The sequence below is a fragment of the Carettochelys insculpta genome, chromosome 2 (assembly GCF_033958435.1).
Source record: "Carettochelys insculpta isolate YL-2023 chromosome 2, ASM3395843v1, whole genome shotgun sequence".
Lineage (NCBI taxonomy): Eukaryota > Metazoa > Chordata > Testudines > Carettochelyidae > Carettochelys > Carettochelys insculpta.
In genome coordinates, this window is record NC_134138.1 from 45,122,986 (window position 1) to 45,150,242 (window position 27,257).

The 27,257-nt window shown below is 46.1% G+C and overlaps 1 protein-coding gene across 2 annotated transcripts in view; it reads left to right on the top strand.

The window, feature by feature from the left end:
• Positions 1-535: 535 nt before the first annotated feature.
• NIPAL2 (NIPA like domain containing 2) overlaps positions 536-27,257 on the top strand; it is an 85,224-nt gene continuing 58,502 nt past the window's right edge. Inside the window, exon 1 of one of the 2 annotated variants that reach the window (XM_074986886.1) lies at positions 536-810. In XM_074986886.1, coding sequence (XP_074842987.1) covers positions 706-810 — 105 coding nt within the window. In that variant the 5' untranslated portion in view covers positions 536-705. Of the gene's footprint in view, positions 811-23,859; positions 23,989-27,257 lie in introns of those variants that run through there. The other variant, XM_074986885.1, reaches the window with a different exon arrangement.

Sequence of the window (27,257 nt, forward strand, 5' to 3'; positions counted from 1 at the left end):
GGAGTGCCGGGCTGGGGCAGTGGCTCTGTGATTGGGGGGAGGGGGCGCAGTGCCTCTGTGATTGGGGGGAGGGGGGGAGTGCCGGGCTGGGGCAGTGGCTCTGTGATGGGGGGAGGGGGCGCAGTGCCGGGCTGGGGCAGTGGCTCTGTGATGGGGGGAGGGGGCGCAATGCCGGGCTGGCGCAGTGGCTCTGTGATGGGGGGAGGGGGCGCAGTGGCTCTGTGATTGGGGGGAGCGGGGGAGTGCCGGGCTGGCGCAGTGGCTCTGTGATGGGGGGAGGGGGCGCAGTGCCGGGCTGGGGCAGTGGCTCTGTGATTGGGGGGAGGGGGCGCAGTGCCGGGCTGGCGCAGTGGCTCTGTGATGGGGGGAGGGGGCGCAGTGGCTCTGTGATTGGGGGGAGCGGGGGAGTGCCGGGCTGGCGCAGTGGCTCTGTGATGGGGGGAGGGGGGAGTGCCGGACACATTCCTGCACCTGCCCTTGCGGTTATGCCCCTGGTACAGGCAGCAAAGCACGCCGGAGCCCGCCCCCGCCCCCGGGCGGTAACTTTTCTCCCTCCCGCCCGACGGCGCGTGCACCTGTGCACGGGAGCGTCCCGCCCGCAGCGGCCCACACCAGGAAGTGCCCGCCAAACCTTCCCGCTCCCCTCCTGCCCATGGCGCCGCCTGCCGCGGGGTCCCCCTGGGGGCGCGGCTGAAGAGCGCCGAGATGGACAGCCGGGCTGCCCTACCCCGGCTACCCGGGATCTCCGCCTCTGCGCGGCAAGGGGCCGGAAACGGGTCTCTCTCCGACCTGTGGCACAACACGAACCAGGTAGGCCGGTCCGGGTCGGGGCGTGCGGCCAGCGCAGCCCACGGGCATCTGTTCCCGGAGTCACTAGTATCAGGGCAAGTCTGTTCCCTGCCGCCCTTAAGCCCTTTCCATCGGCGGTCAGCCTCTGCCCGGCCCGGCCCGGCCCGGCCCTGACCCGCCCCCAACGCCTGGCGCAGCGCCCGCCGCCAGCAGTGGGCTCTCGCCCTGCCCTGAAGGGGGCCATGTCGGGGTCTGGGGCAGACAGATTTACACAGACTTTTAGAGCTGGTGCTAGGCCTGCTGGGGGGCAGTGGGGAAGTGGCCTCTCAAACTCCCTTCTAGTTCTACCCGATGTGTGTGTGTGTGTCTCTCCCCACCCTCCCCAGGGGAGGCAGCGGGGCTCCCCTTAGGGTGTAGCTGCTGGTTTGAAGTGCCAGCCCCCTGCTTGGGGCTGTGTAGGGCCCAAAAGGGAGCCTGGCCCTGCACTTTGGAGCGGACAGCTGGAGTGTACATTTGCTAATAATAATAAAAGAGCTTTGGAGGCTGATTAAACACCTCAGCCTCCTCCCTTCCTATGGATTCATAGCATGTGCAGTAACAGATGTTAATGGACACGCTGTCCTGTTGGGAGGAAAACTGAGCTGTTCTCTGTAATGGAAGGTACTTAATCCTCTCGGGAAAGGGCCCTTTTTACATTTGACTTGTTAAGAACTACTCCCCTTATCCCCCCACAAATATCCCAACATTAGGTTATACTCCCCTTGAGGGTCCCACTAACAGCCTCTCCCACCCTGACTCTGCATTCACGTCCCATTGGGCAGGTATTCTGGTAGGTGCTCTGATAGAGGCATGTGTCAGACAAGATAGTTCTCTACTTCCACCAGTAACAGACTGTGAAGTCTCCAGTTGCTCTTCTCAGAGTAACCTGTCCCCTCCAGCCCTGGGCTGTGCCTGATCTTGCTTGTGGCAAGATTGCAGTTTTCACCCAGGAACTGGGCATGTGGGAGCCAGCCAGAGTTTGAGTCATGGCTGATGATGGCAAAGAGCTGAGCATCCTGAATGCCATAGACCAGCTATGTGAGAGCTGCATCTTCAGGGACCGGGGAGGGTGGGGGCAAGCAATGGATCACTGTCTCAGTTTTGGTCCAGTGCTGGCAAGGTAAAAACAAACAAACCAAAACTTGCAAGGTAGGAGAGAGTTCAACTGAGGTCTGAGACCGGCAGCTTAACTTGCCAAACAACTGCTGCTGGGAGGTTTGTGCAGAGGGACTGCATGTGTGCCACAAGGAGTGAACAGGTGTTTATAATAGGAAGTTACTCAGCTTCTACTTCTCCAATGCTAGCCCAACTTTGGCTTATAAGGGTAATTAAGTATAACTTTTTGTTGTTGTTATTGTTTAGGTAAAACACGGCATTGCACTTGGATAAAGTACTTACCCTTTCTGTGCTTGAGTTTACTTGTAAAACTGGGATCACAAAGGAAATAATAATGGATTGGTCTAAGGTAATGGGGGCACTGTATAAAAACTAGGACTAGTATGACATATGTTCCTCGTTGGTCTGTTCCCCCTGCTTGTATGTCTTAGCCATTTCCCAAGCCTTTCACTCTTTCACCTGTCTATTTAGGCACAGAGTTTTACAATGAGAAGTGCATCTCTGTGCACATGGAGCCTTGCATCTGTAGGAATCTGTGTGCAGCTCCTTGCAGAGGAAGGCCTTGGATTTTCTGCCCCCCCCCATGGAGACTAGGTCTTTCTGTGTGTTTGTATTGCACCTAGTGCAATGGGGGCCTGATCCTGATGGAGGCATTTGGGCAGGATCACATTCAATAATTATGCTTGTCAGGAGATGGAGGTTGTGAGGCTTAAATCATGGTTTATAAAACATTTTGAGGTCTTCTGATGATCTCTCCCAGACTTTCAGTTCCCAAAGAGCTGATCTCTTTCCCTTTTCAGTTTGCCTCTTTGGAAGTAATGAAACTATTTCCTCTTTCCTCTTCGGGAAAATGGTATTGTCCCAGTTTTATGTGTGCAATGATATCCTTTTTCAGAACAGCATCTGGAGGACCCTGAAGGTGGGTTATCTTTGACCATGTATAACAAAATACAGGAGCATTCTGTTTTATAGAGATGAAAATGGTTGAGGACAGTGCCTTTTTTGTGTTTGTTTTTTAAAAGAGCCAGTACTCGGCTGACTCCCAGACCCTCTCCCCAATCCCAGATGATCCCATAGCTGGGGCTGCCAAGGTGCTGGTACTCAATGCCATCAAGTACCTGCGCGCGTGCGCGCACACACGCGCACACGCGCGCACACACAAGCACTGGCTGAGGTATATTTATTGTACGTCTAGAAAACTCCATCAAGACAGAATCATATTCTGACGTTTTTACCATGCCTGCCCTGCATTACATGTTGTGATACACTGACATGTTTAATGATAGGTTCAAAGTAGGTTGTGTGCATTTAATTGCCTGTAATTTTGCTTGACAAACTTTTGTCACCTTCGGGGACCTTGTGACTTATTGCAGTCATACCTAAACCTTTTGTAGTAGGGCAGCCCACCAACTGCATTTGTCTCTGCTTTGTGACCCACACAGGGACCATATTCATGTGGGGGGCAAAATCTGAGAACAGCATCTTCCTTTTCTGTTGCCACCTTCTCACTCCACCATCGGGTACTGACCACTTTTAGTAGCGCTTTCCACCCTGGCTCTACACCCCTAATTCCATCCTGGTGTGTGTGTGTGAATGGCTGGAGTGTGAGCTTGCCCCCTGCTTGCTTACCCTTGCTCCTGTCCCACACTGTTGGTCCTGGCCTCCAGCCCCAGGCATTGCAGTGTAGTGCATGGTATTGTTGTGTCAAGGGCATCCCAGAAATTCTTCACATGGTACACACAACTGAACCATTTTTATTTTCACTTCGTATGGTGACTACACATACTCTTTTATACTGGGCGCAGTGCGGCCAGGCAAAACTCCCTCCTACTCACCTCCACTGCCCTTCTCTCAGCCAGCTTCCTTGTGTGGGCACTCACCAAAGTAACCCATGCTTGAGTTTGGCGCATCTGGAAAAGAGAAGACATGAAAACAGCTTTCAAGTACCTAAAAGGTTGTTACAAGGAGGAGGGAGAAAAATTATTCTCCTTAACCTCTGAAGATAGGAGAAGAAGAAGTGGGCGTATGTTGCAGCAAAAGAGGTTTAGGTTGGACATGAGAAAAAAAACATCCTACCTGTCAGGGTGGTAAAGCACTAGGGAGGCTGGGGATTTTTGAGAGTGTGTTAGACAAAACATGTCTGGGAGGGTCTAGATGGTGCTTGGTCTTGCCATGAATTCAGGGAACTGGTCTTGACCTCTTGAGGTTCCTTCCAATTCTCTTATTCCGTGATTCTCTGATACTTGTAGTAGGTTTTAAGGCTGTCTCTAAGTCGTGCAAGCTGAGCAACAGGCAGACATGGGTAGATGGAAGCAGGCAGGGGCCAGACAGGACCCCCAAGAGAGATCATTGTGCAGGAGTAGTCCTAATAGCAGCACCAAGTAAGAACATTGCTGTCCACCTCACTACCCACTCAGGTCTGGCCTCGTGGCCCTGCATCATGATGGAGGACAGCAGAGCCAAATTGAGTAAGTGCACGAAGGTCATAGCACTGCTTAGCGTTGGACCCTCTGACGTGATGAATGAGCCATGGGGCCAAATGTGAGTGGATGGTGGGGTACCCAGGACTGTTCCTCTTTGCTGCTGGTGGGCCAGGTCCTGCCTCAGTACCTCAACCAGCCAGAGCTCAGGTTGGGCCTCCCAATTAATTTGGCCTTAGGCATGTGCTGAGGTCTCTGATGCTTTATCTGGTTCTGCACGTGGTATACTCTCTGCATAAAGTGCACACGTTTGTGGGTGCCCATGCACTTCACAATCACGTTTTGTGAGGTGCGGCCCAGACCAGTCACCCTTCCCTCCATCATGATGAAGAGGCGGCCTGCCAAACTGGAAGGGAGCTGCAGGTCTATACATGGGGTCACAATGCCTGGAGTGGAGAACTGGGCCCAGCACCAGAAGGCATAAGCAAGCACTGCAGAGTGAGTGTGGAACAGGCTTGCTGTCCTACCTTCCCACTGGGATGCACATTTGCTTTGGGTCTGCTACCCATCTAGAACCTTCCTGAGATCCACCCTTTAGGAAACACCGTCCCAGTCTTCCTCAGCTTCTCTACACTGAGTTAATTAATCACCAGTTAACTTGAGGAAGTTAATGTCTGTAAAGGCTCCTCTAGATACACCCCATATGTTTATTCCAGCATGCAGATGTTTATGGTTTAGTCCAGGGAATGCAGGGGATATTCTAACTATCCTGGTTGCAGAATTGCGACTGCCGTACTCCATGAGGTTCTCATGCACCTCCATACAGCCTCATTGAAGTCCAAGGGTTTTCTCCCAGCAAATGTGGCAGGACGGCTTATGTGAGTTTTCAGGCAAATGAGAATGCTCCCTTTTCTCAGGGAAAAATGTCTACTAAAAATGAATAAATGTGTTAAACAAGGCTTTTCACAGTATGCCCTCCTCATTCACGTTCCTTATGTGTCTGGACTATGAAACTTTATACCTGACATATTTAGTTCTCTGCTTGCGGTGGGGAGTAGACAGAATTCCTCCAAGTACCATATTTCCGAGCTCTCTAAATGCAAAAGTATGCTCAGAGTTTAAAAAAGCAAAACAAAGTTGCCTTTTGGGATCATTTGTGGAGAATTTGAATGCAAAAGATGACTGATACAATTAGGAATGTAAAACCTGGTTTATGATGGAACAGTTTTGCAATCTTCGCTAGCGCTGTAGCTATCAGTGCTGACCTTTAATCGCTCCTTTCTTTTCTTGCATTTGTGACCACCATTCTGAATGGCAGAGGACTGTGCGGTTTATCTGCCACATAGCAAAATCACCTAGTGAGGAAGTATGGCTTGCTGTTTATAAATGCCACAATGGCAGCCAGATGGGCTTCTAGATGATTTTTCAGGCTCTGCCAAAAGACAGGGCCCTTGCATGCCCGGGGGAGACTCACAGAGATCAAAGGGGTGGTGTTGTTTTCATGATGCACATTGTCTGTGGGGCTATCATTGATACTTGACGTGGAGTTGCTGGAACGTTTAAGAGGGGGGTAATGTTACGGTTGAGCTTCTGTGTGAACACAGGAATGGTGGTCTAAAGTGGCCATAAATCACCTTTGTACCCTCCTTCCGAGGCTGCTCTGGGTACTGCAAAGACCCTCACCAAAATGTAGACCATTCTGTAACCTCACTGCTTGGGCCACAGCAGTACAATATGTGCATCACCACTGTTGCTTTCCTGATCAGGACATCCCATCACCAGCCACACTGTCAGTATATCCAGTATGCTGGAGGTTACCAGGGGTCTTCAGATGGTAGCTTAATAACTACAGTAGTCCCTCAGGATATGTGAGGGTTGCGTTCCACACACCCCTTGTGTATGCTCAATTTTGGGCAAGTTGGGGTGCTTGGGCAGTGGGTTGGGTCAGAGGGGTTAAGCCTGGGGTGGGTTAGGGCTGGAGGGTGGAGTTGAGCCAGGCTATGTGGGGGGGTTAGAGCTGAATCCGCAGGGGTGGTGGGCAGGGGCTGGAGCCTGAGCTTTGTGTGCCATACTGAGGGGCTGGAGCCTGAGCCCCATGTGGGGCTGTAGTGCAGCGTGGGCTGGGAGCCCTGTGTGCGGGTTGGGGCTGAGCTGGGGCCACGGGAGGTGCTGACCTTGGGGGAAGGCAAGGGGGTTTTAGCCCCCTTAGCTGGCAGCTGGGGGGATAAAACCCTTCCCCCTACCTTCCTAGAGGGGGGCCGCTGTCAGCTTGACAGCAATGCCTGTCTGGGAAGCGGGTTTAAGCTGACCTGGCTGCCCGCAGCAGCAGGCAACGAGGCAAGCTAAAAGCCTTCCTGCTACCTCCCCAGAGTGGTGCCAGGCAAAGGCAGGGGGAAGAGGCTCTTAGCCTGCCTGTTTGCCCTTTGCTGCAGGAAGCGAGGCAGACTGTCAGCCATGTGTCTTCAAGTGGTGTGAAACTCGCATTAAAGTTGGAGGCACGTAAAGCAAGGGTTTACTGTACTGTCTACATTTGCTGTACCAAGGAGTCCACCAGAGTTGAATATGGGGCTTTTAAGGACCCCTTTATGCTACATCAGTCCTGTCATGCCTCACAAAGCCATCCAGCCTTATTTCCTTTTATGTTTATCCTAACAATATTTTTTCTAAATCCGTATATAGCCGGTATTGCAGCAATCAGTCTTTCTTTATTAATCTAGATGCTGTGGTATATGTGATATGAGTCTTTTCTTTGTATTGAACTTTCAGTTTTTCTTAGCACGGTTGTCTGCGGGGAGGTGGCATTTTGTGAGGCAGAAATGATGCAGTATGTTATAGCAAAAGCATGTACTCTGCTCTTGCTTGGAGATTGTGTGTTCATTCTTACTTTTTGCATGCTCTAAAACAAACCATTGGGATTTAAAGCATGTGGCTGCTCCTTGTATTTTGGGAGAAAAAACACATAATGAGGCTATTGCAGAGTTGGCTGAAAGTGGTAGTTTTGTGACCATTTACAAATAATTTAAAATATTAGCATTACAAGTTTAAAAAGGGAACAATTCTGAATTTACTGGAAATTTTTCACAGCCATGTTCATTTTTTAATTTTTTTTGTTTGTTTTCATTCTCTTCCCCTTTTCTTTCCCTGGCCCCTTTTTCCATGATTTTGGGGAAAAAAGGAAGGAGGGAAAGTGTGAAAGCCAGAAACTTTATTAGAAAAATGTATTGGGGGGGGAAAAGATATTTTTGAAGAAAATTAACCTCCTTCTCAAAATAAAAAAGTCCTCTCCATTTCAGCGAAGGTTATTTTACAGTGAAAAGGCTTTGATATTAAAAACTTTCATTCTCAAAATGTTGACCAGCTCTAATTATTACTTGTATGAAATATTTGAAGCCACTCATAGAGTTTAAGACCAGAAGAGACTATTAGCTTGTCCCACAAGGCTTTGTTTGACTTTGTTTAGATGAAGCATCAGTTCCAGAAAGGCAGCCAGTCTTGATCTGAAAACATCAGGTGATGCAGAATCCACTGCTTCTCATGATAGTTTGTTTCCAAGACTAATCACCATAACTGTTAAAAATGTGCACCTTGCTTCTAAATTCAAGTGGTTCTTATTATGTGTTTGTCTGCTAGATTAAAGAGCTTTTTACTATCTTGTATTTTCTCCTTGTGGAGTCTTTATACACTGCAGTCGAGTTACCTCAGTCTTTTTGACAAGCTAAACAGACTGGGCTGTATATGGCCTTGCCTATCCAACATAGTTTTGTTGTTGGTGTATACGCTGAAATGCTCCTCCCACCGAAATAACTTCCGGGCTATTCTGGTGTAATAAAACCAATAAAACTTCAACAATCAGTAGACAGCTTTTACAACATAGAGTGTTAAAGAGTTAGTTTGCCGCTGTACTTGGTTGTATTGACCTAACTGGCCACCAGGATGTGTCCCACAATGCCCATTCAGAGTTTGAACTATGTTGCCTTGAGAGTACCCAGCTATTTTTCCTTCCCATGTTTAAAAGCTAGGGAAATTGTGAAATTCCTCTTCCTCTTTGCTTGGCATACACAGCTCACGGAGCATTTTTCCAGCTAACACCGACTTTCTGCAGCAAATGCTGTCCCATGTGGAGTACTCCAAAGCAGATGGGTCTAGGGGAAGAGGATGCTGTGTGGTCACAGCTTTGCTCCAGCCATAGGAACTTTGATACCTATTGACCAATTACTAGTGGCGTGGAGGAGAAGGTTCATGAAAGGGACACACGCACTACCATGCTAAGACCAAGAGGCTGAGGCAGGCATGCCAGAAGGCAACAGCGGCCAGCCGTCACTCTGGTGCAGTACTGAAGACATGCCATTTCTACAAGGAGCAGCAGGCCATCCTTGGTGACTGCCTCACACCTCCACAAAAGAAGAGCTCCATGGATACTTTGGCGACACTGAGATTAATGGCCAGCAGACTGAACCCTGAAGACAAAGTTGGGGACAAAAAATTAGAGCTGGAGGATGATGTGGTGCGCATTACAGGATCATCTTATTGTGCACTGAGTCAGGACCTCTTGTGCATTCCGGACCGGCCTAGCCCATCCCACGTCTCCAGCTCTGGTACGTATGATCCAGTAAATGCTTCTTTTGCTTTGACACTCTACAATGGGAGGTGATTGAGTTCTCATGTATTTTGAGGTATGGTAGAGCTGGGATAGGGGACAGAAATATACCTCAGAGCCTGTCCATCTATGCAAGTTTCTTAGCGTACATGGGATGTCCTGGGAATCCGCTATAGAGATCTCTAGGAAACTGTCAGTATTCTGCAGTCCTTTGCCAAATGTTCATTTGCACAGTAGTCTTGTTTCTCCCACCACAGCAGCAAACTTTCCTACATTCCCCAGCAATTATTTCTGCAGGGACCTGAGCAGCATACAGAGGCAGTCTGATATACTCTTGCATCCTGGGTGTGCCCTTCGGTGTAAGGTAACAGATTCAGTTACCCTAACCTGTGGAAAAGAGAACCAATATTCAGAATTCACCAGACTGCACCAGAGTGATCATTGGCCTCCGTTGCCTTCTGGCGTGCCTGTCTCAGTCCCCTGGTCTTAGCATGGCAGTGCGTGTGTTCCTTTCATGAACCTTTTTGTCCATGCCACTTGGAGCAGCTCCCTTCACAAACCATCCTTTCTCTTTTCTTGTCCCTTCCCCTTTGCAACTGTCTGAGAACTCACCATATTTAGTACTCACACTGAGCTGTGTATGTCCCAAGGGACAGTGAGAAAAAGGTGTGTGTAACTTTCATGATTTTTGGCTGTGAGAACACTCACAATACCATCTCTTTTCATTGTTTCTTTGCCCTCCACAGATGTGCCCTTGAGGACTCACTCCTCCATACTGGTGAAGTGCTGCCATCAGATACGGCAGCGAACCAAGTGGAGTAAGGAGGATGTGTTTTACAAAGTTCTGCCGTGGACAGATACAGCACGTACCAGAATCAGCACATGAAGGGAGACAATCAGCAAAAGATTCAGGGTGGATATCCTGGAGATGAGATGGGACAGGAACAGATGAGGCATGAGGGCCAGATAGAGATGCTATGGTTTCTCATTACTCTGCAATCTGAACCCATCTGTGAATAACTCCCCCTGCAGCTACTATAGAGCTATGGTTCATGCCTTCCCCAGTCTCCCGCGTGGCATGTGATCCCCGTCCTCATGTGTGCCTGGTACCTCACACTGCGCCTTGTATTCCACACTTTGGGACTGGTTTTCCAACAAAAACTGGAGTTTACATACCATTGAGAAAGCCCTAACCTTGAGACTGTCATTTTTTTCCCATTTAACCAAAATTTTGTGTTTTGCCCTGTTGTTAAATTTGAGTTTTTGAAATAATGAGTCTTTGTTTGTGTCCTACACATGCTAGTCTGTGCTAACATTCAAATACAGTGACCATAGGTAGGAATGTTTGTTTAGTACAATTAATATTCAAAAGCATGCGCTACAGTGGTAATTCACCAGGCTGAATGCATCACATAAACCATTACTGGGAATAACTGTCAAAATGCTCCTTCGAATTCTCCCTAATTTGCATAACCTCCTGTGGCGCCCCTCAAATTGCTGTTTTTATTTGGGTGGTCAAAATCAGCAGTCAATCAGTTTCAGTGATCCACCCCAGGGAAACTTTTGTCCCTTCGCCTTGCAAATATTTTGTAGAGTGCAACAGGTCCCAATGAAGATATTTCTCAGTGAGGTCTAACCAGTTAAAAAGACAACATCAATGACCTTTTAATTGACCAAAAGTACATTCAGTAGCCATTTTGGCACCTGTTGAGCCTGTTGTTGAAGTGCTTCTGGCTGCTGTATGTGTTCCTGATATAAAACTTTACGAGCCATCGGAGCAAAGGGCGGGCAGAGTCTCCCAGGATCACTCTGGGCATTTCCACATCTCCCATTGGAATCTCTGGTTCTGTAAAGAAAGTTCAACATGCAGCTTTCAGTACAGTCCAGTGTTCTGAAAGAGGCATGCATCATGCACCTTCCCTGACTTCCCCCTTTTGATATCTATGAAATGACCCTGATGAGTCCCAAGTGCCTACAGGATGATGGAGAATTCCAGAGCTAGAATTGGAGTATGAGTACCATCTATCGCCTCGCTGCAGTTAGGGGATCCTGTTGCTTAAAATAATAAGTTATTTCCTTTACTTTACCAAGCATCATAGTCCTTCACAGCAGGAGGTAGTTAATGGTCCTGCATGCTTCCATTGCTGCAACCCCCATGATGGACTTTCCCACCTCAAACTGATTCATTATTGACCAGTAGCAGTCTGGAGTGCTTCTATCCAGTGATTCTCACTCATTTTTCCCCACAGTAAGCATAGCTCTTATTCTGGTGTGTCTGTGCCACAGTCCTGGGTTGAGTGCCACATACAGCTCCAGAAAAGTGTATTTGTGCATCCAGAAGTTCAACAAGCACTACCTATCATCCCATACAGGCATCAGGATGTAATCCCACCACTTTCTTGTTTATTTTCCAAGCCCAGTACCAACAATCCACCACTATTTCATGAATGCCAGCAGCAAACTTGAATTATTTGTTTGAAAGGCAGGGCTAGCATTACTGACTCACTCTCCATTATGCACCTCATAAAATATGCTAGGACTAGTTGCATTGTGTTCATAATGCTCATCACCAGACGGGTCAGCAGCTCAGGTTATGTTTACAATTGTAACCACGGATCCTAAGTCAGCTGAACTCTGTAGTATGGACAAGACGTAAGTCTCTTCTTGTAAGTAGAGTGAGGCACTTGCACATGTTAGTGGGACTAGGGATGGCTGGAGGGGTTACAACCACACCAGAAAAGCTGCTAATGTGGGATGCTGGCTCTTGTGAGCGTTGGTCCACCATGCTGGTCTTTTAATCACTGTTGTTCCCTGCAGAGCCTTGCAGCTCTGTAGATATCTGCTTTTTGTTCATGAATATCAGCATCCCTAGACATAGTTTCATGGAGGCGGATATCATCAAAAACCATCATTATCATCAACCATGGGCTCAGCGCCTGTTGGTGTCTGATGCCTCTTACTATTTCCTTCTAACTTTCCCTGTCCAGTATGGGGTGGCTTAGTTTCTGTGGACTAGCTCAACAGTCTGAAGGAAGAGATTGAGTTGTAGAAGATTTCACAAAGACGCTGGAGGAGAGGTGTTGATCATCAGAGGAGATTGGAATGAAAGGTCGGAACAGATAAGTAAGGTTGGGAGAGAGTCATGGGAAGGGTTGGATACAGAGAAAGAAATGAATGAGTTGAGAAACTACTAGGGTTTGCTGCAGAGCATGAGATAGTGATCTGCAAGACGAGATTCCAACAAAAGGACTGTAGGAAGTGGACATGGTGATTGAATGACAGGAAGTCCAAGAACATGATAGATATTATTTTGTTAAGAAGATGATAGGTAACATCAGTGCTGCAGTGCTGAACTTTCCAAGGAGCGAATATAGATTCAGACCATGGTCTAGTGATCACAAACATCAAGATGAAACTCAAGAGAAGTGTAAGAGACAGTTTAAGGAGAGATGTGGTGAGGCTAGGCAAGGAGGAAATTGGGAATGTGTACGGAGCAGCACGCAAAGAGCAGATGAGCAATGCGGGTACATTGAAAGATCTAGATGAGAGTTGAAGGGATAGCCGTAGCAATAGAAGAGGCAATTGAGCAGGCTGTTCCAGAAGAAGAGAAGATCAATAAGAAGTTGATTACATAGGAGAACTGAAGTTGGTCCTAGAGAAAAGAGCATTGAAGATCAGAAGGGAAGTTTCCAAGAGGACAGGACAACAACAATAGAGAATGAAATGCAGTGAGGTAAGGCAAGCGGCCCGAAAGGATAAGGAGAAATGGTTAGAGGAGCAGTGTGAAGAGAGAGAGCTATTACGGCAAATGTAAGACTAGGGAGGTGTATAAGATGATTAGGAATATTAATAGGAAGTGGCAGCCAAAGCAGATGGCAATCAAAGATGAGAATGAAGAGGTGCTCATGAGCAAGGAGAAGATTGTGCAGTGATGGACGAGATATTGCACTTATATACAAAGCAAAGTTGGACCTGAGTGTCTTAGACTGCTCAAAGAACTGAAACAGAGATTTCTGCTGAGCATCGAGAGCGAGACCAGTATATCAAAAGAGGAAGTAGAAGGAGCAGTGTAATGACTAAAGAACAAGAGCCCTGGAAATGAAAAGATCACAGGAGAGATGTAGATATTCACAGATATAAAATTTTGTATCTATGTAGGGCAGAGGTATCTAATTCTAAGGCATTTTTTTCTAGCCCTCAAATAATTATAGTTCTTTTCTACCATGATGGGCTTGTTTATTTTTTAGTTTATCTGAGGACTTTTAAGGAGTTACCCATTTGATCCTTTAGTGTCAAATGCACTTCTGTGCTAAATTGAAGACAAACATTGTGGTTGAAATTCCTAGCCAATAATTAAATATTGCTTTTTGTAAGGAAGGGGAATACAGAACAGAAGATGAACACAAGAAATCTTAGTAACAGAGAGATGGCTGTGCTAGTCTATATACTATCAAAACAAAAAAGCAGTCCAGTAGCACTTTAAAGACTAGCAAAATAATTTATTAGGTGATGAGCTTTTGTGGGACAGACCCTGTTCTTCAGATCATCTGAAGAAGTGGGTCTGTCCCACGAAAGCTCATCACCTAATAAATTATTTTGCTAGCCTTTAAAGTGTTACTGGACTGCTTTTTGTTTTGACAAGAAAACTTGTAAAATACAAACAATGGACTATGCCAAAAGACATACCTTAAACCATATAGGGGTTGGAAGATTGCTTGTTTTTCAAAGTGATTTGAATGTCCCAGTCTTCAGAAAGGGTCTGATTCAATTCCCATTTTAGTCAGTTGAAAAACACCCATTAACGTCAGCTGAAGTTAGATCAGGCTCAAAAGCAGGGTTTGGGATTTGTAGGAGTAGAAGATGTGCAGTTGTGTTGATAGACGTGACAGATCTTTCACTAACCTGATAAATGAAATTAAACTATGTAAAGCTGTAGTTAATACAGTTGGAATTTTGGTGACAATATAAATTGAGTTACATGGTCTTGATAAACACAACTTAAAGTCCTGCAGCAGCTTATAGACTAAGATATTTTGGACCATAAGCTTTCATGGGCAAAGACCTGCTTTGTCAGATGTGGTTTATGCTCCAAAATATGTTAGTCTATAAGGTGCCACAGGATTTCTCGTTGTTTTTATGGATACAGATTAACATGGCTACCCCTCTGATACATGGTCTTAATAATATCACTGCAGGTCTGCAGAAAAGAATTCTTGTTGACATGAAGAGATGGGTGTATACTTTTCTCTCTTGTGACTAATCTGGACTTTGGAATGTAATGCAGTAAACTTGGAGATAGCCAGTTGGTATATAACTAAAAAATGAGATCTTAAAAAACCGCAACATTGTATTGTCATAGGCGTGAGCAATGAACATTGAAAAGTAAATGTGTTCACTGTCTAATCAAACAAAGAACTTAATTCATGGGCTTTACAATTGAGTCACTCCACCTGGAGTTTACTGTTGATTAACATTCACAATATTGAGACTAGAGTTATTGGTCCAGTTGCAACACATTTTACTTAGCTATCAATTAGTGCATTGACCAGTCACCACAAAAAAAAAAAAAATTGCTCCTAGCCAGGGTTCACCTTTTGGACTGGCCGCCATCACCATGTTACATGATTGTGTTCTAGAGTAAAAGTTTGTGAAATATGTATATTAGAATTTACAAGCAGAGGTGGAAAAAGGACCCCAAAAGTTATTTGAGTAAAAATACAGCTACTTGAAGGAATGTACTTACGTACAAGTTGCCGGTGTCCATCTGGAAAACTACTTGCGTAAAAGTGCGCACGTGCAAATGTCGCATCTTTATTGTACTCAAGTACCCCAAAGTGAAAGCAGCTGCACTTCTATTCATGTAACTTTTGGGGTACTTTTTCCACCTCTGTTTACAAGCAAAGTGTTTTAAATTATAACATCACCAAGCTCTCTAGTCTAGGTCAAGGATGACCAAGCGTTTTACTTTGGGCCACGCTTTCCGTCCCAGCAATTAGCAGAGCCACTCCACCCCGCCCTGTCAAATGTAATCCAAACCGACAGAAATGTCAGTTATGGTCAAATGAAAAATAAAAGCCTTTTGGCACATGTAAGAAAAATAAGTCTGTAGAATGTAAAAAAAACTTATTAATTAGTATATAAATATGAATACAAATATATAAAAACAGTGACATATTTCAACATTTTTAATGATTGGATGAGCCTGAGACCCAGCAGCCAATCATGCTGTGCCTCTTTACAAAATTTCATGCACCCCTCCCGCCCCCGCCCCATGACCCATCTTTCAGTTTGATCACGCCAGGTCTAGATAAAATGTGCCTCATATGTCCTAAGCACAAGGTGTCTAGTTTCATTGGGATTTGTCTAGACTGGAGAGGTACAGTATTACAAACCATAAATTAGGCTGTCCTAACACAGGCTAACACTCCTGTGCTTCAAATTAACCAACTTAACATATGTTACCAGTGCTTGGTTGTTTCTTTTTTAACAAAAAGAGAGGAGCTGTTACTCAGCTGTCTCCCCACGCTTCACCCCCAGCCAACCCCCTGGTTGGGGCTGACAAGGTGCTGGTGCTGGATACTGGCAAATACCAGCACAAAAAAAGCACAGTACATCTGGCTTTGTTTATACTAGAATTTTAGCTATTTTAGCTAACACAAATGTAGTCGAGACAAACCCAATGTTACGACTTATATGGATAGCAGTATTTCAGTCTACAGCTACATCTGCACTTGCCACTTTTAGTACAAAAAAAGTTTTTTTGTGCAAAAAGTAACCATGCTAGTGTCTTCACTGGAAGTCCACATTTTGCACTAAAACTGTTAAGTTTCAGTGCAAAAATAAAACCACCCCAAAACCAGTCTTTTTTTTTTCAGTTTTTTTTTTCTCTGGAGCTATCTCACAATGCAGAAAAGCAATGGTCACTCTTTGTGGCTGTATCTACACTACAAGATAAATTGAATTTATTAATATCCATTTTGTAACTCTGGAATTTATAAATTTAATTTTGACTATACTCATCTCCCCCCCGCGCTCCTCACAAAGTCACCTTATTGGTGCCATACTCAATCGTCAAACATTGACTGTTGCAGTAGTGCATTGTGGGAACATATCCCACAGTTCCCTCATCCCTGTAGCATTCTGGGTATGTTTGCTGGTCTTTGACATCATCTTCCCACATTCCATTGCCCTCTTTTCTCTCCCATGTTAAGCGAACGTCCATTTTTCCTGTCGGAAGAAAGGAAGAGTGGAGCATCCACAGAGATGGCCAAGTTAACAAATCTCTTTCTTCTGCAACTGAATTATTAAGGATTTCATAAAAATCAGCAAGTGTGTGTCTTCTCAACTGGCCATCCGCTGACTGTCCCCCCTCCTGTGATTGCATCTGATCCCTGAGAATAAAACAGGGACCCTGAAAAGTTTGAAGGAGTTGCTGAGAGGACAGTATTTGGCTTTCCAGTGCCCTGTTTGGCTTCTATGCACAGTCTGTGTTCTCAGTTGGCCATCCACTGAGTGTCCCCCCTGCTGTGATTCCAGCCAATCCCTGAAAATAGTACAGGAACAGACTATTCTCAACTGGCCCTCCACCTACTCTTCCCTGCATGAAGGGGTGCAAAGTTAGAAGAAACAGGGTAGAAAAGTCTAGGAAAAACATTTTTGTCTTCCCTCTTCACTACATGGATATTATCGACATGGAGGTGGGTGGGGACAGTGAAGTCTCATACACTTATAACAGAAGCAGGAATCTCGACTCGCCTTCCACCCTGTGTTGTTGGGGGGGGTGTCAATTCATGGTGAAAGATAAGAAATGTTAGGAAAAAGATTTTATAACAGAAATATCAGAGATTTTGCAAAAAGCAGCAGGCAGCTGCAGCAGGCAGCAACCCCCTAAAAATGTTTTTGCTGGGGGAGCAGGGCTGTGATCTGTGGCTGCAGAGCCAGTTGGAATGTTCCATTACCGCTAAAATTGTAGCCGCCAGGGGAAAATTCTCCCTGGTATCAGCAAACTGCAAGGGTCCGTTTCCAAGGGTGTTGGGGGGAGCTTCAATGGAAGGCCAGTTGAAGAGGTCCCCAGCGTAAAAGAAGGGCCTTGAGTATCTTAGCTGCTGGGAGAACTTCCTCCATGGCAGCTGCGAGCCCCCAAAAATATTTCCTGCCCCAACCATGTGCAAGCCAGGACATGGTGCTGCCTGGCAGCAAGGTCAGCACCAAACAGCAGGCACGTCCTTTTATTAGGTTGTGGGCTACCCACATGTTGTGGCTGAGCATGGGAAAGACCCCGACTGTGTGGTGCCTGTGGGTGGTGGGGAACACAAATGTAAACCACTGAGAAGAAGTTTCTTGGCTCCTTGTGCAAGCACGACCCCCACAACAGCCTCGCTGCCCCATGGTGTAGCAGGACAGTGGCTGGTGCCAGGCAGCACAGAAAAAAATGCCAAGTGTAGAGACAGAACCCAGAACTCTGTGCTGGGGTTATTTGTAATGGGCAGATGCTCTCACAGCGCTAATAGCAAAGAAAAAAAGACATTTCTCAGGCTCTCATGCAAACATGAGTCCACAGGCTTCCTGGTCCCAATTTCAAATTCACACTCTTCCTCTAACCTAATTCCTGTGCACCTGGAGAGGAGCAGCCAGAGCGGAGCGCTGAGGGACATGGTGGATTACATACAGGACACCCCTGGAGGCTAATAAATTCTATTTTAAGACATGGCACTTCCGCACTGGCTTTTAATTGAACTTTTGAATTAAAGTTTGATGCTGCAGCCAGCAGGTACTGTCAATATTTGTGATATCGGTATTAGTGCTCCCTAATTGAACTAATGGTAACAGAGAGATAGCGGTGCTGGTCTATATACTATCAAAACAAAAAAGCAGTCCAGTAGCACTTTAAAGCATTTGCAGTGAAGACAGCCATGTAGTAATATCGAGCTAACTGCCTTAAATTCAAATTTATCTCATAGTGTAGATGCAGTCTGTAACTCAGCATTCCAGCCTGCAGGTATGTGCCCCACCCCTTTAGCTTCATTCTGATAGCTGTTGCTGCTCTGGGTTACACAAGAAGTAGCAGGTAGTCCATCGTGTCCGACGATGACGTCTTGAGCTTGCACAGGCTCATCGGTTGTGGACTCGCATGTGGCTGAGGAGTCCAAGCTTTAAACAGCATGGGCGTTCCCAGTGGGGGCAAGGGAATTGTCCTGGCTCTGGTGGTGCGGCTGCTGCTGTTGCTTTGTTCCTCTCACGAGCATCGATGAGGCGTACGTGTTGCTGCTCTTCAAAGTTGTCATACGTGTGTCGTACAAGAGCACGCCAGCCTGTTTGGTCTTTTACATGCTGCTCTAGCTGATCTGGTTTTAAACCAGCATGAGCAATGTTGGCCTTCATGCAGTCTTTATACCTCTTGCAAGGCCTACCTTGATTCCTTTTGCCCTGGGAGAGTTCACCGTAGAGGAGTTGCTTAGGGATTCTTGACTCCTCCATTCATATGATGTGCCCTGTCCAGCAAAGCTGGGCTTTCAGAATCATGGCTTCGATATTCGTGGTTCCTGCTCTCTCCAGGACTTCCAGGTTCATAATTCTGTCCTGCCATCGAATGTGCAGTATTGACCTCAGGCTGCCTGTGTGGAAGTGCTCCAGCAGTTTTATATATTTTCTGTACAAGGTCCAGGTTTCACAGCCGTACAGGAGACTGGTCAGGACTACAGCCTTGTACACTTTCAGTTTAGCGGACTGTCAGATATTGTGCTGATTCAACACTCGCGCTCTCAGACATCCTAGTGCCCGGCTGGCCTGGCAGATTCTGGCATTGATTTCTTTGTCAAGGGAGCCATCATTGGCCATCACACTGCCAAGTTAGTTGAACTCCTCTACTGTTTTTAACTCTGTTCCTTCAATAAAGATTGAAGCGGGGAGAGCAGCAGATCCTGGAGCAGGTTGGAACAGCACCTCGGTCTTTCCTAGGCTGATGGTCAAACGAAAGAGGTGAGTGGCATCAGCAAACTTGTTGACAGTGAGCTGGAGATCAGATTCCTTGTGTGCCATAAGTGCACAGTTGTCAGCAAAAAGGGCTTCAAGGAAGAGCCTCTCAAGCATCTTGGTTTTAGCATTCAGACGACGAAGGTTGAAAACTGACCCATCAAGTCTGTATTTTATGTAGACTCCGTGGTCCAGGTCCCTAACTGTGTGTCTGAGGATGCACGTGCAAAAGAGGTTGAATAATACTGGGGCCAGCACACACCCTTGCTTCACACCATTGGATATCTCAAATGGATCTGAGGACTTGCCATTTGAAAGAACAAAGCCAGTCATGTCATTGTGGAACAGGCATATGAGGTTAACGAATCTTCTTGGACAGCCAAGTTTTGACAGGATAATCCACAGGGCTTCTCTGTTGATGGTGTCAAACGCCTTGGCCAGGTCTATAAAGACCACATACACGTCCAAGTTGTGCTCTATGCACTTTTTCTGGACCTGAAGAACAGCAAAGATCAGGTCAGTGGTGCTGCGGCCTGGATGAAAACCACACTGTGCCTCTGATAGATTCTCCTCTGAGGTTCTGGTGATCAGATGGTTGAGGATGACTCAAGCCAAGATCTTCCCAGCAGTACAGAGAAGGGAGATGCCCCCATAATTTCCACAGTCAGCTTTGTTGCCTTTGTTCTTGAAGAGCGAGATGATTGTGGCATCCTTAAAGTCTTTGGGCATGTCATCGTCTTCTTCCCAGATGCTGATCAAGATCTTGTGAAAGGCTTCAAGTGACACTGGTTCTGCTGCTTTGGAAATTTCAGCAGTGATACCCTCCATCCCAGGGGTTTTGCCAGAGGTGGTCTGGCTGATTGCCTTTTTGACCTCATCCATTGTAGGGGGCAGGTCAAGACTGTCTATTGTGGGTTTCTGAGGGATCTGGTCTAGGGCCACAGGATGGACAATGGAGGGTCTGTTGAGAAGGTTGCTGAAGTACTCTTTCCACCTATTGTTGATGCTTTTCTTCATGCCATCTGGAGACAGGAGAGGTGTAGTACTTGGCTTTGAAGGTCCACGTATAGCTTTGATAGCACTCAAGAACATCTTGGAGTTCTTGGTGTCAGAGTAGTTTTGGAATTTTGAACTTCATCAGCTTTACTCTCCCACCACTCATCTTGCATTTTGCAAAGTGCCATTTGCGCCTGGCTCTGAAGGTGTTTGAAACAATCACGTTTGGAGATTTGAGGACTGATCATTTTGCCATAGCAGAAATGTGTTCTGTTTTTCCTCTAAGATCTTCATGATGGCTTTGTCATTTTCATCAAACCAGCTTTGGTGAACTCTCTTTTTCAGTCCTAGCGTTAACTTGGCTGACTCAGTCACCAGGCTTTTGAACTGTTCCCACTTTTGTGTTGTGTCTCCAGTCAGGGGTCCATGGGATGTCAGCACTTTATCAAGGCAGGCTGCGAATTTCTCACGATGACCAGTATATTGCACCTTCCTGATGTTGAAGGAGGGTCTGACAACCTTGAGCTTCTTGCGATGCAGTGGTGTGATGTGCAGCATAAGGACTTATCTGACGAGTCTATAATCAGTCCAGCACTCAGCTCCCTGCATGGCCCTGGTGATCGTAACATCTCGGATGTCCTGCCTGGGACCGATGACATAGTCAATCAGGTGCCACTGTTTTGATCTCAGGTGCATCCATGTGGTCTTGTATTTATTGGCTTGCCTGAAGAGAGTGTTGGTAATTGTCAGGTTGTTTTCTGCACGCACGCTCAGCAGAAGGTGGCCGTTGGCATTCATGTTACCATCACCATGATGCCCCAGCACCCATTTCCAGGTCCTACAGTCCTTGCCAACCCTGGCAGTGAAGTCACCCAACAGGAGAAGCTTGTCGCTAGGAGGAGTTGCTTTCACAAGATGGTCAGGGTCTTCACAGAAACTTTCTTTTGCTTCATCGCTGCTAGTCAGTGTGCTGTAATGTGGCAAGGGGTGCTGAGGGGGAAGCGGAGCTTGATCAGATGCTCACTTATGCAAGTTGGTAGGTCAGGAAGCTGGTGCAGAAGTGATGTCTTGAAGACAGAATCCACACAGTGGGACTTGCCATCATTTTCTGGCCTGCCTCTCCAGAAGAAGGTGTAACCTCCTTTTGGTTCGCACATGGATCCTTCCTGTGCCAGCCTGGTCTTGCTCAGGGCGCTTGTATCCATGTTATAATGTGCCAGTTCTCTTGCTACGAGGGCCATTCTTCTTTCAGGCCTCGTAGCATTCTCCCTGTCCAAGAGGGTGCAAACGTTCCATGCTGCAAATATCATCTTTCTTTTCACTGTTTTTGTGACCTCTGTGAGGGTAAAACTGCCAGCTGTGGCATCCTGGCCATTTTGGTTGGGACATACAATTTTTGGGATACTTTTTCAAGTCCCCTCCCTCATTTTGAGGGTGAGCAGTGCTGTTCCTAAAAAAGGCCTGCTCAGTTGCCTGGGGCGCTGCCGAAGTCCTCTGTCATCCCGGGGTCAGAGGCAAGCAACCAAATTCCACAGGCCGCCTATGTGCAGGTTTCGAGCTACGACTCCCAGTGGTCACCTCTACCTGTTGCTTTGCCCTTCCACCATCGCCATAGGACTTTGAGGTAGGCAGAAGCGATGAGAATGTGCCAAGAATCTCTGCGGAAGAATATTTAAAGTGGAAAAGCCATTGCACAGGGGCAGTTAAACTATCTCGACCTCAGAAGCCTGGTTCCAGTGGTATGAAAAGTCGTCATGGCTGGGATTTCCTAGGCTGCAGTGGATGGCCATTCCGTCTTTGGTGCCTTGTCATGCCCTTCACTGTCCAGAGAGTGTTGCAGAACCGCCTTCCTAGTCGTTGGATCTTGCTGTTGATCTCATCCGCCCAGTCCGCCAGGGCTGACTTTGCATGCTGGAATATGCAATTCCCTATCTCACCGCAGGTTTCAGACCTGCGAGCTACCCTCACCTGGTTTAGCCCACCTGTCGAAGTGGTTTGTCAGGGTGTGGCTGCTGCACGCTACAGCTTCTTGGAGCCACAGGTGAGCTCTGGGTGCCAGGTGGGGACCAAAGGTGCACGAACTGCCCCGAAGAGACCCAACAAGTCCCCACACCACAGGTGCTACCCCTCCCTGGACACCCCATACACCCCCACAAGAAGTCATTGTTGTAAAATGCACCTGCTGCGTCACACAGTGGGAACAGAGGCAGGCAGAATGTGCTGTGCAGTGTCAGGGGTCTTCCCCTGCCCACCCCCCCACACCACTCTGCCACAACAATTTGTTTTGTCACCTGGAGCAGTCTGTAGTAGGATAGCTACCATAGTGCACCCAATGCAAGTGTCTCCTGTGGAAACACTCTCTGAAGTCTGTGGAAAACAGTGTGAACACAAACCAGTGCTGTGCATTTAGCCCTTTTCTATCCCTGACAAACCTGTCAAAGAAAAAACTGTAAGTATGGACATAGACTTTTTTTTCTGTTTGCTTTGATCAGACGTCTATCTCAGTTAAACAAATCTGTTACAGAGGGTTTATTACAAAAGTTGCAGCAAAAAAGGGCACTTCTGTGCCTTTGCAGACTTTTATAAAAAAAATATTGAGGATATGAATTGAAACATTTAAATATTTTGATGTTGGTATGTGTACAGACAAGCTCTGGCTCCATTTAGTTTGTTCTGTGAGTCTAACTTATTTTCTCTCAATACTTTCTTTCCATATCTTTTTTTGTTTTCTGGCTTTTGATTTTTGTCATCTCTGGGTTCTTGTATTTACCTCCCCACTTTCTATTGATATGAATTTCTTTGCTTTATGTTTCTCTCTTTTCCCTGACAAGCTGTATTTCTCAGCAGTGACTATGCCACCATGAATGTTATCATGGGGAGCCTTTGTTATCATGCAGCAATGATTCAGTCCTCTCCTCAAGATGACAGACAGTGAAGTGGTGTCTGTGGAAAGCCAGTCAAGCGAAGAATAACAACTTTTATCTAGCTGAGATTCTAGCAGCATCTCTTGACTGGCATGTAAGAGGCTAATAGAACAAATTAAAGAGCAGTGTGGTCTTCCAAGAGCAGAGAAAAGTCTCTGAAAAAGCAGTAAGTAGCTCAGGAAGGTGTTTTTCCTGAACTCATTTTTGGGTTTGTGGTTTGTTTGGGGTGCAGAGCTGGCAGAGGTTCTAAAAGGAGAAAGTAGGCCATTTCTCCTCTGGGCGGCATGTTTGCAGTGTTCCCAATCAGACAGCCTACTAGTGTACATCTCTAGCAAAAAGTAAGGCGTGCAGGGAACAGGCTTACAGTTCTGGAAGATTATCAACAAGTGCTAGGCTGAAGTATTTAACTAAACAGATGTTCCTAGAAGATGCTTTGAATTGGAGAAAACTATGGTCTGAGTTGGAAAAAGCTTGAGTTTCTTCATTCTATTATTAAGAGGCAACAATTTCCTTGAAGCTGCATACAAGACAAAAGAAGACCTTGTCTTTGCTCTGCTAAGTTTACTACCTACATTGATGCTATAATCAGTTAACTCTTGGTTTCAAGTGCTTCTTAAAAATTGTTTAAAGATGCACAGGGGTGTGTGCCCACAGACACATGAGAACCCGGTTTACAGAGGTATAAGAATTGCTTTTATTAAATCTTTCCTGGTAAAAGTCTAGTACTTCTTACTTGTTTCCATTCAGAAGGTCCTGTGTGCTGAAATCCAACATCTTTGTAATTACATTTTTTTAAACTAATTGTGTGAAAAATTAATTTAATAAGTCAGACGTGACATACAGGAGGGTACATAGTGAGCTAACACCCATTGCTAAGTACCTGCTCTCTAAAAGTTAAATTCTAGAACAGGAAGAACACTAATTGTTTTGCTGCACATTGACTTTATTACAGGCATAGTGAAAAGGGAAGACTTTCAGGGGATGTGCTGAGGGGGCATGTTGGTGCTATAGCCACCCCAGAATGTGCCATAGCCTCTGCTTAGGAGCCGCTTCTCTCTGGCTGCCCAGCTCTGAAGGCCGACCAGAGAGAGTGATGGCTGCTGGCAAGGCACCCAGCTCCAGCAATGACAGAGAAGTAAGTACATAATTTTTTTTTTTTTTTTAGCTGGGGCAAGGCTATATATAGAATGCTTTTGTTCTTCTCACACACCAAATGATGTCTCATCTTTTATATCCCAGTGACTGCAGCTGAGCTATCTTGTTTCACTGATCAATATTGTCTCATTACTTGCTTGCAACCCCTTGTCTTTTGGTCTGTTTGCACAAAGCCTTGCACAGCGGGGTCCTAGTACATCATAGTAATGCACTGAATGCAGCAGGAGTTGTATAAATAATAATAATTAAATAATATCTCTCTATTTCAGATGGCAGCTATTTTCAAAAATACGGTTTTTTTTTAAGGACTCTGAATTCCCTTTATATTTCACCGTTACTCAGAATTAGATTTTAAGAGGCATGTTTTCCAAAAACTACAATTTTTAAGTCTTCAGAAATCTGGCATAGCTTTAGTTACTGGAAATCAAATGTAATGTCTTCAACAATTTTAATATAAATAAAAAGAGGGAACAGCTTAACAAGCCTAATAAGTATGTTGACAATTTTTTCCCATTCATCAGTTTAACTTATAACAATAGGTTTCCATGAGTATACATTATAAACCCTTTATTCAGTGCAACCCTTTATTCAATGCAGATAAGTTTAGTCTTTCTGGATTTTGATTTGTTAGTCCTGGCAAACCTACAATTCAATGTACATTAGAAAAATAAAATGAAAAAACCTTACATGCAAGACAATTAAACTATGGCTGTCTCTGCACTAGCTCCCTACTTCGAAGGGAGCATGGTAAGTAGGGTATTGGGAGATTATTAATGAAGTGCTGTGCTGCATATGCAGTACTTCATTAAGCTAATTTTCCCCCATGGCAATTCGAAGTGTTAAACTTTGAAGTGCCAGCTCATGTGGGCAACTTCAAAGTCCCTTTACTCCACCGCAGCACTTCATTAATAATCTCCTGACACCCTACTTACCATCCTGCCTTTGTAGTAGGGAGCTAGTGTAGACACAGCTGATCTGTTTTACCATATAGCTGAATTCTGATGCAGATTTCAATCTGAGGGAAAAATGTACTAGAATTCATATAAAAAATTTACCTATCAGCTCCTGTATTTATCCTCAGGCCCCTTTATATCACACTGGCAGTGTAAAGGGGCTTAAAATAAATGGGAGCCAGGCTTCATATGATGGCTCTGGTGCACTAGAAAATGGCTCTTGAAGAAAAGATAGGTACATGTGGATTTACAAAATGTGCAGTGTAATTTTGTTGCTTACCATTTCTTATTGTCTCTTCCCTTTTCCCTCCCAGTGTTGAAATCTGGAGATCTTGCACAGTTAATTTTGCCAGGCTAGAGCTGCACGTGTTACTGTAATACAGGGTGTTTTTTCAGCGAATGGATCACACACTGTTCTGACCTATTTTAACAGCACAATTTACAGCTATTTGGGCATATTTGAAGAATGAAGGAAGAACAGAAAATAAAGACGCTGGTATTCAGCATAATGGACGGTTTGGATAGGAGAGGCAGACCCCACCGAGAATGGATAGATGATATACTAAATTGGTGCTGAGCTAATCTACAGAAACTAAGCCATTCTGCACCAGACAGGGAAAGATAGAAGGAAGTAGTGAGGGAGGCATCGGACACCAACAGGTGCTGAATCCGTGGTTGTTGATGATGATGATAATATATCCTTGATCTTCAGGGCTTTGAATAGGATTGAAAGTGTCATATTTCATGAACACATCTCAGTCTAGTGCACACACATCAGCATGTACCTTATCATGCATTGGGCCAGTTGAGTTAGGTTAAGTCTATGCAGAAGCTGGAAGGTATAATTACCAATGGATCATATTAATATGCTAAAAATAGCAATGTAGCTGTAGCAGCTTTGGCTAACTCCTAAGTACGGGGCCATCCTGAGATCCTAACCTGTGCTGCCACCCATATCGTGTTGCTATGTTAGAGTGCTAGCTAGGATTGCCGGCTTTCTAATTGCTGACAACTGGGCCTCCCTGCCATGCCTCTTCCCTCAAGTCCTGATTCCCTGCTCCACCTAATCCTCCCTCAGGGCTGATTGTCAGTCAGTACATCTGACTGGACACTGCCAACTATAACCCCCGCCGCCTTTTTTTTTTTAATCAGAATTTCCAACTGAAAACTGGGCACCTGGCAACCCAAGCACTAACTGCTAAAATTCACATGGCCATGTTGCCATTTTAGCCCTCTAACTCAGTAACACAGCACTCTTCAATGAGACAGACAATTCCATGACACATCCACTTTTTTCAGCTGAATCGTTTGCTCATAAACATCACGTTTACTTACATTTAATAGTTACAGTCTTGCTAGAGAGGTTTGCGACATAGCGGTGCATACAACAAGCTAAACAAGGATCAAATACATTAATGTTTCAAATCCACCACAGAATAGGTAGACCCCCGACTTACACAAAGGTTGCATTCTTGGCAACCTCCGCATACGTTGAATTTACACGTAACTTGGGAGCCAGGAAACTGACCAGCGCAGCAGCTGCTGCCTGGTTCTCAGCTCTCTGCCACTCTGGGGGCCAGACACAGCATGTCCCTGCCTTCCCCCAGCTGGGGGAAGCTGGGAAGAAGCCACACCACTGCAGCTGCCTGCCCAGCTTCCCCCAGCTGGAGGAAGCCAAGGGATAGACAGCCACAGGAGTGGCTTCAGGTTGTACTTATCTCGTGTTAGTGAGCAAGCACAGACACACTTTCAAAATCTGCTCAACGTCATGCCAGGGATATCGAATAAATGAGTAGCCACTGAAAGCTTCCCTGCCTGCCCAGTGGAGCCAGAATGTGGCATTTAAGCTGCCTCCCAGCTCCTAACAGGCTTCTCCCTGCCCTCAGCAGGGAGTGGGGGCAGGGTCCCCGCCAGCTCCTTTTGAAACACTGCTCCAAGCAGAGATAGGACATGTACGTGCACAGGAGACAGCAATGTGGGTGCTCTGGGGCCGGAGCACCCAAGAGGAAAAATTAGTACATGCTGAGTGTCCACTGGCAGCAAAGCTCTCCACCTTTGCTCCCCTCCCTGCTGTACCCTTTGCCTGCTGGTGGCCCCAGTGACCCACTCCTTCCCTGCCCTCCCAACTCTTCCAGAGCACTGCAGACAGCTGACCTGTGGTATGTAGGGAGCTCCAGAAAGATGGGGAGGAATGGGCATGGGGAATGTTTGGGGCAAGAGGCAAGACAAGGGCGGGAGCTTGGGAAAAGGGATAGAATGAGGGCAAGGCCTGGGGTGGAGTTGCGGGGTTGGGAGC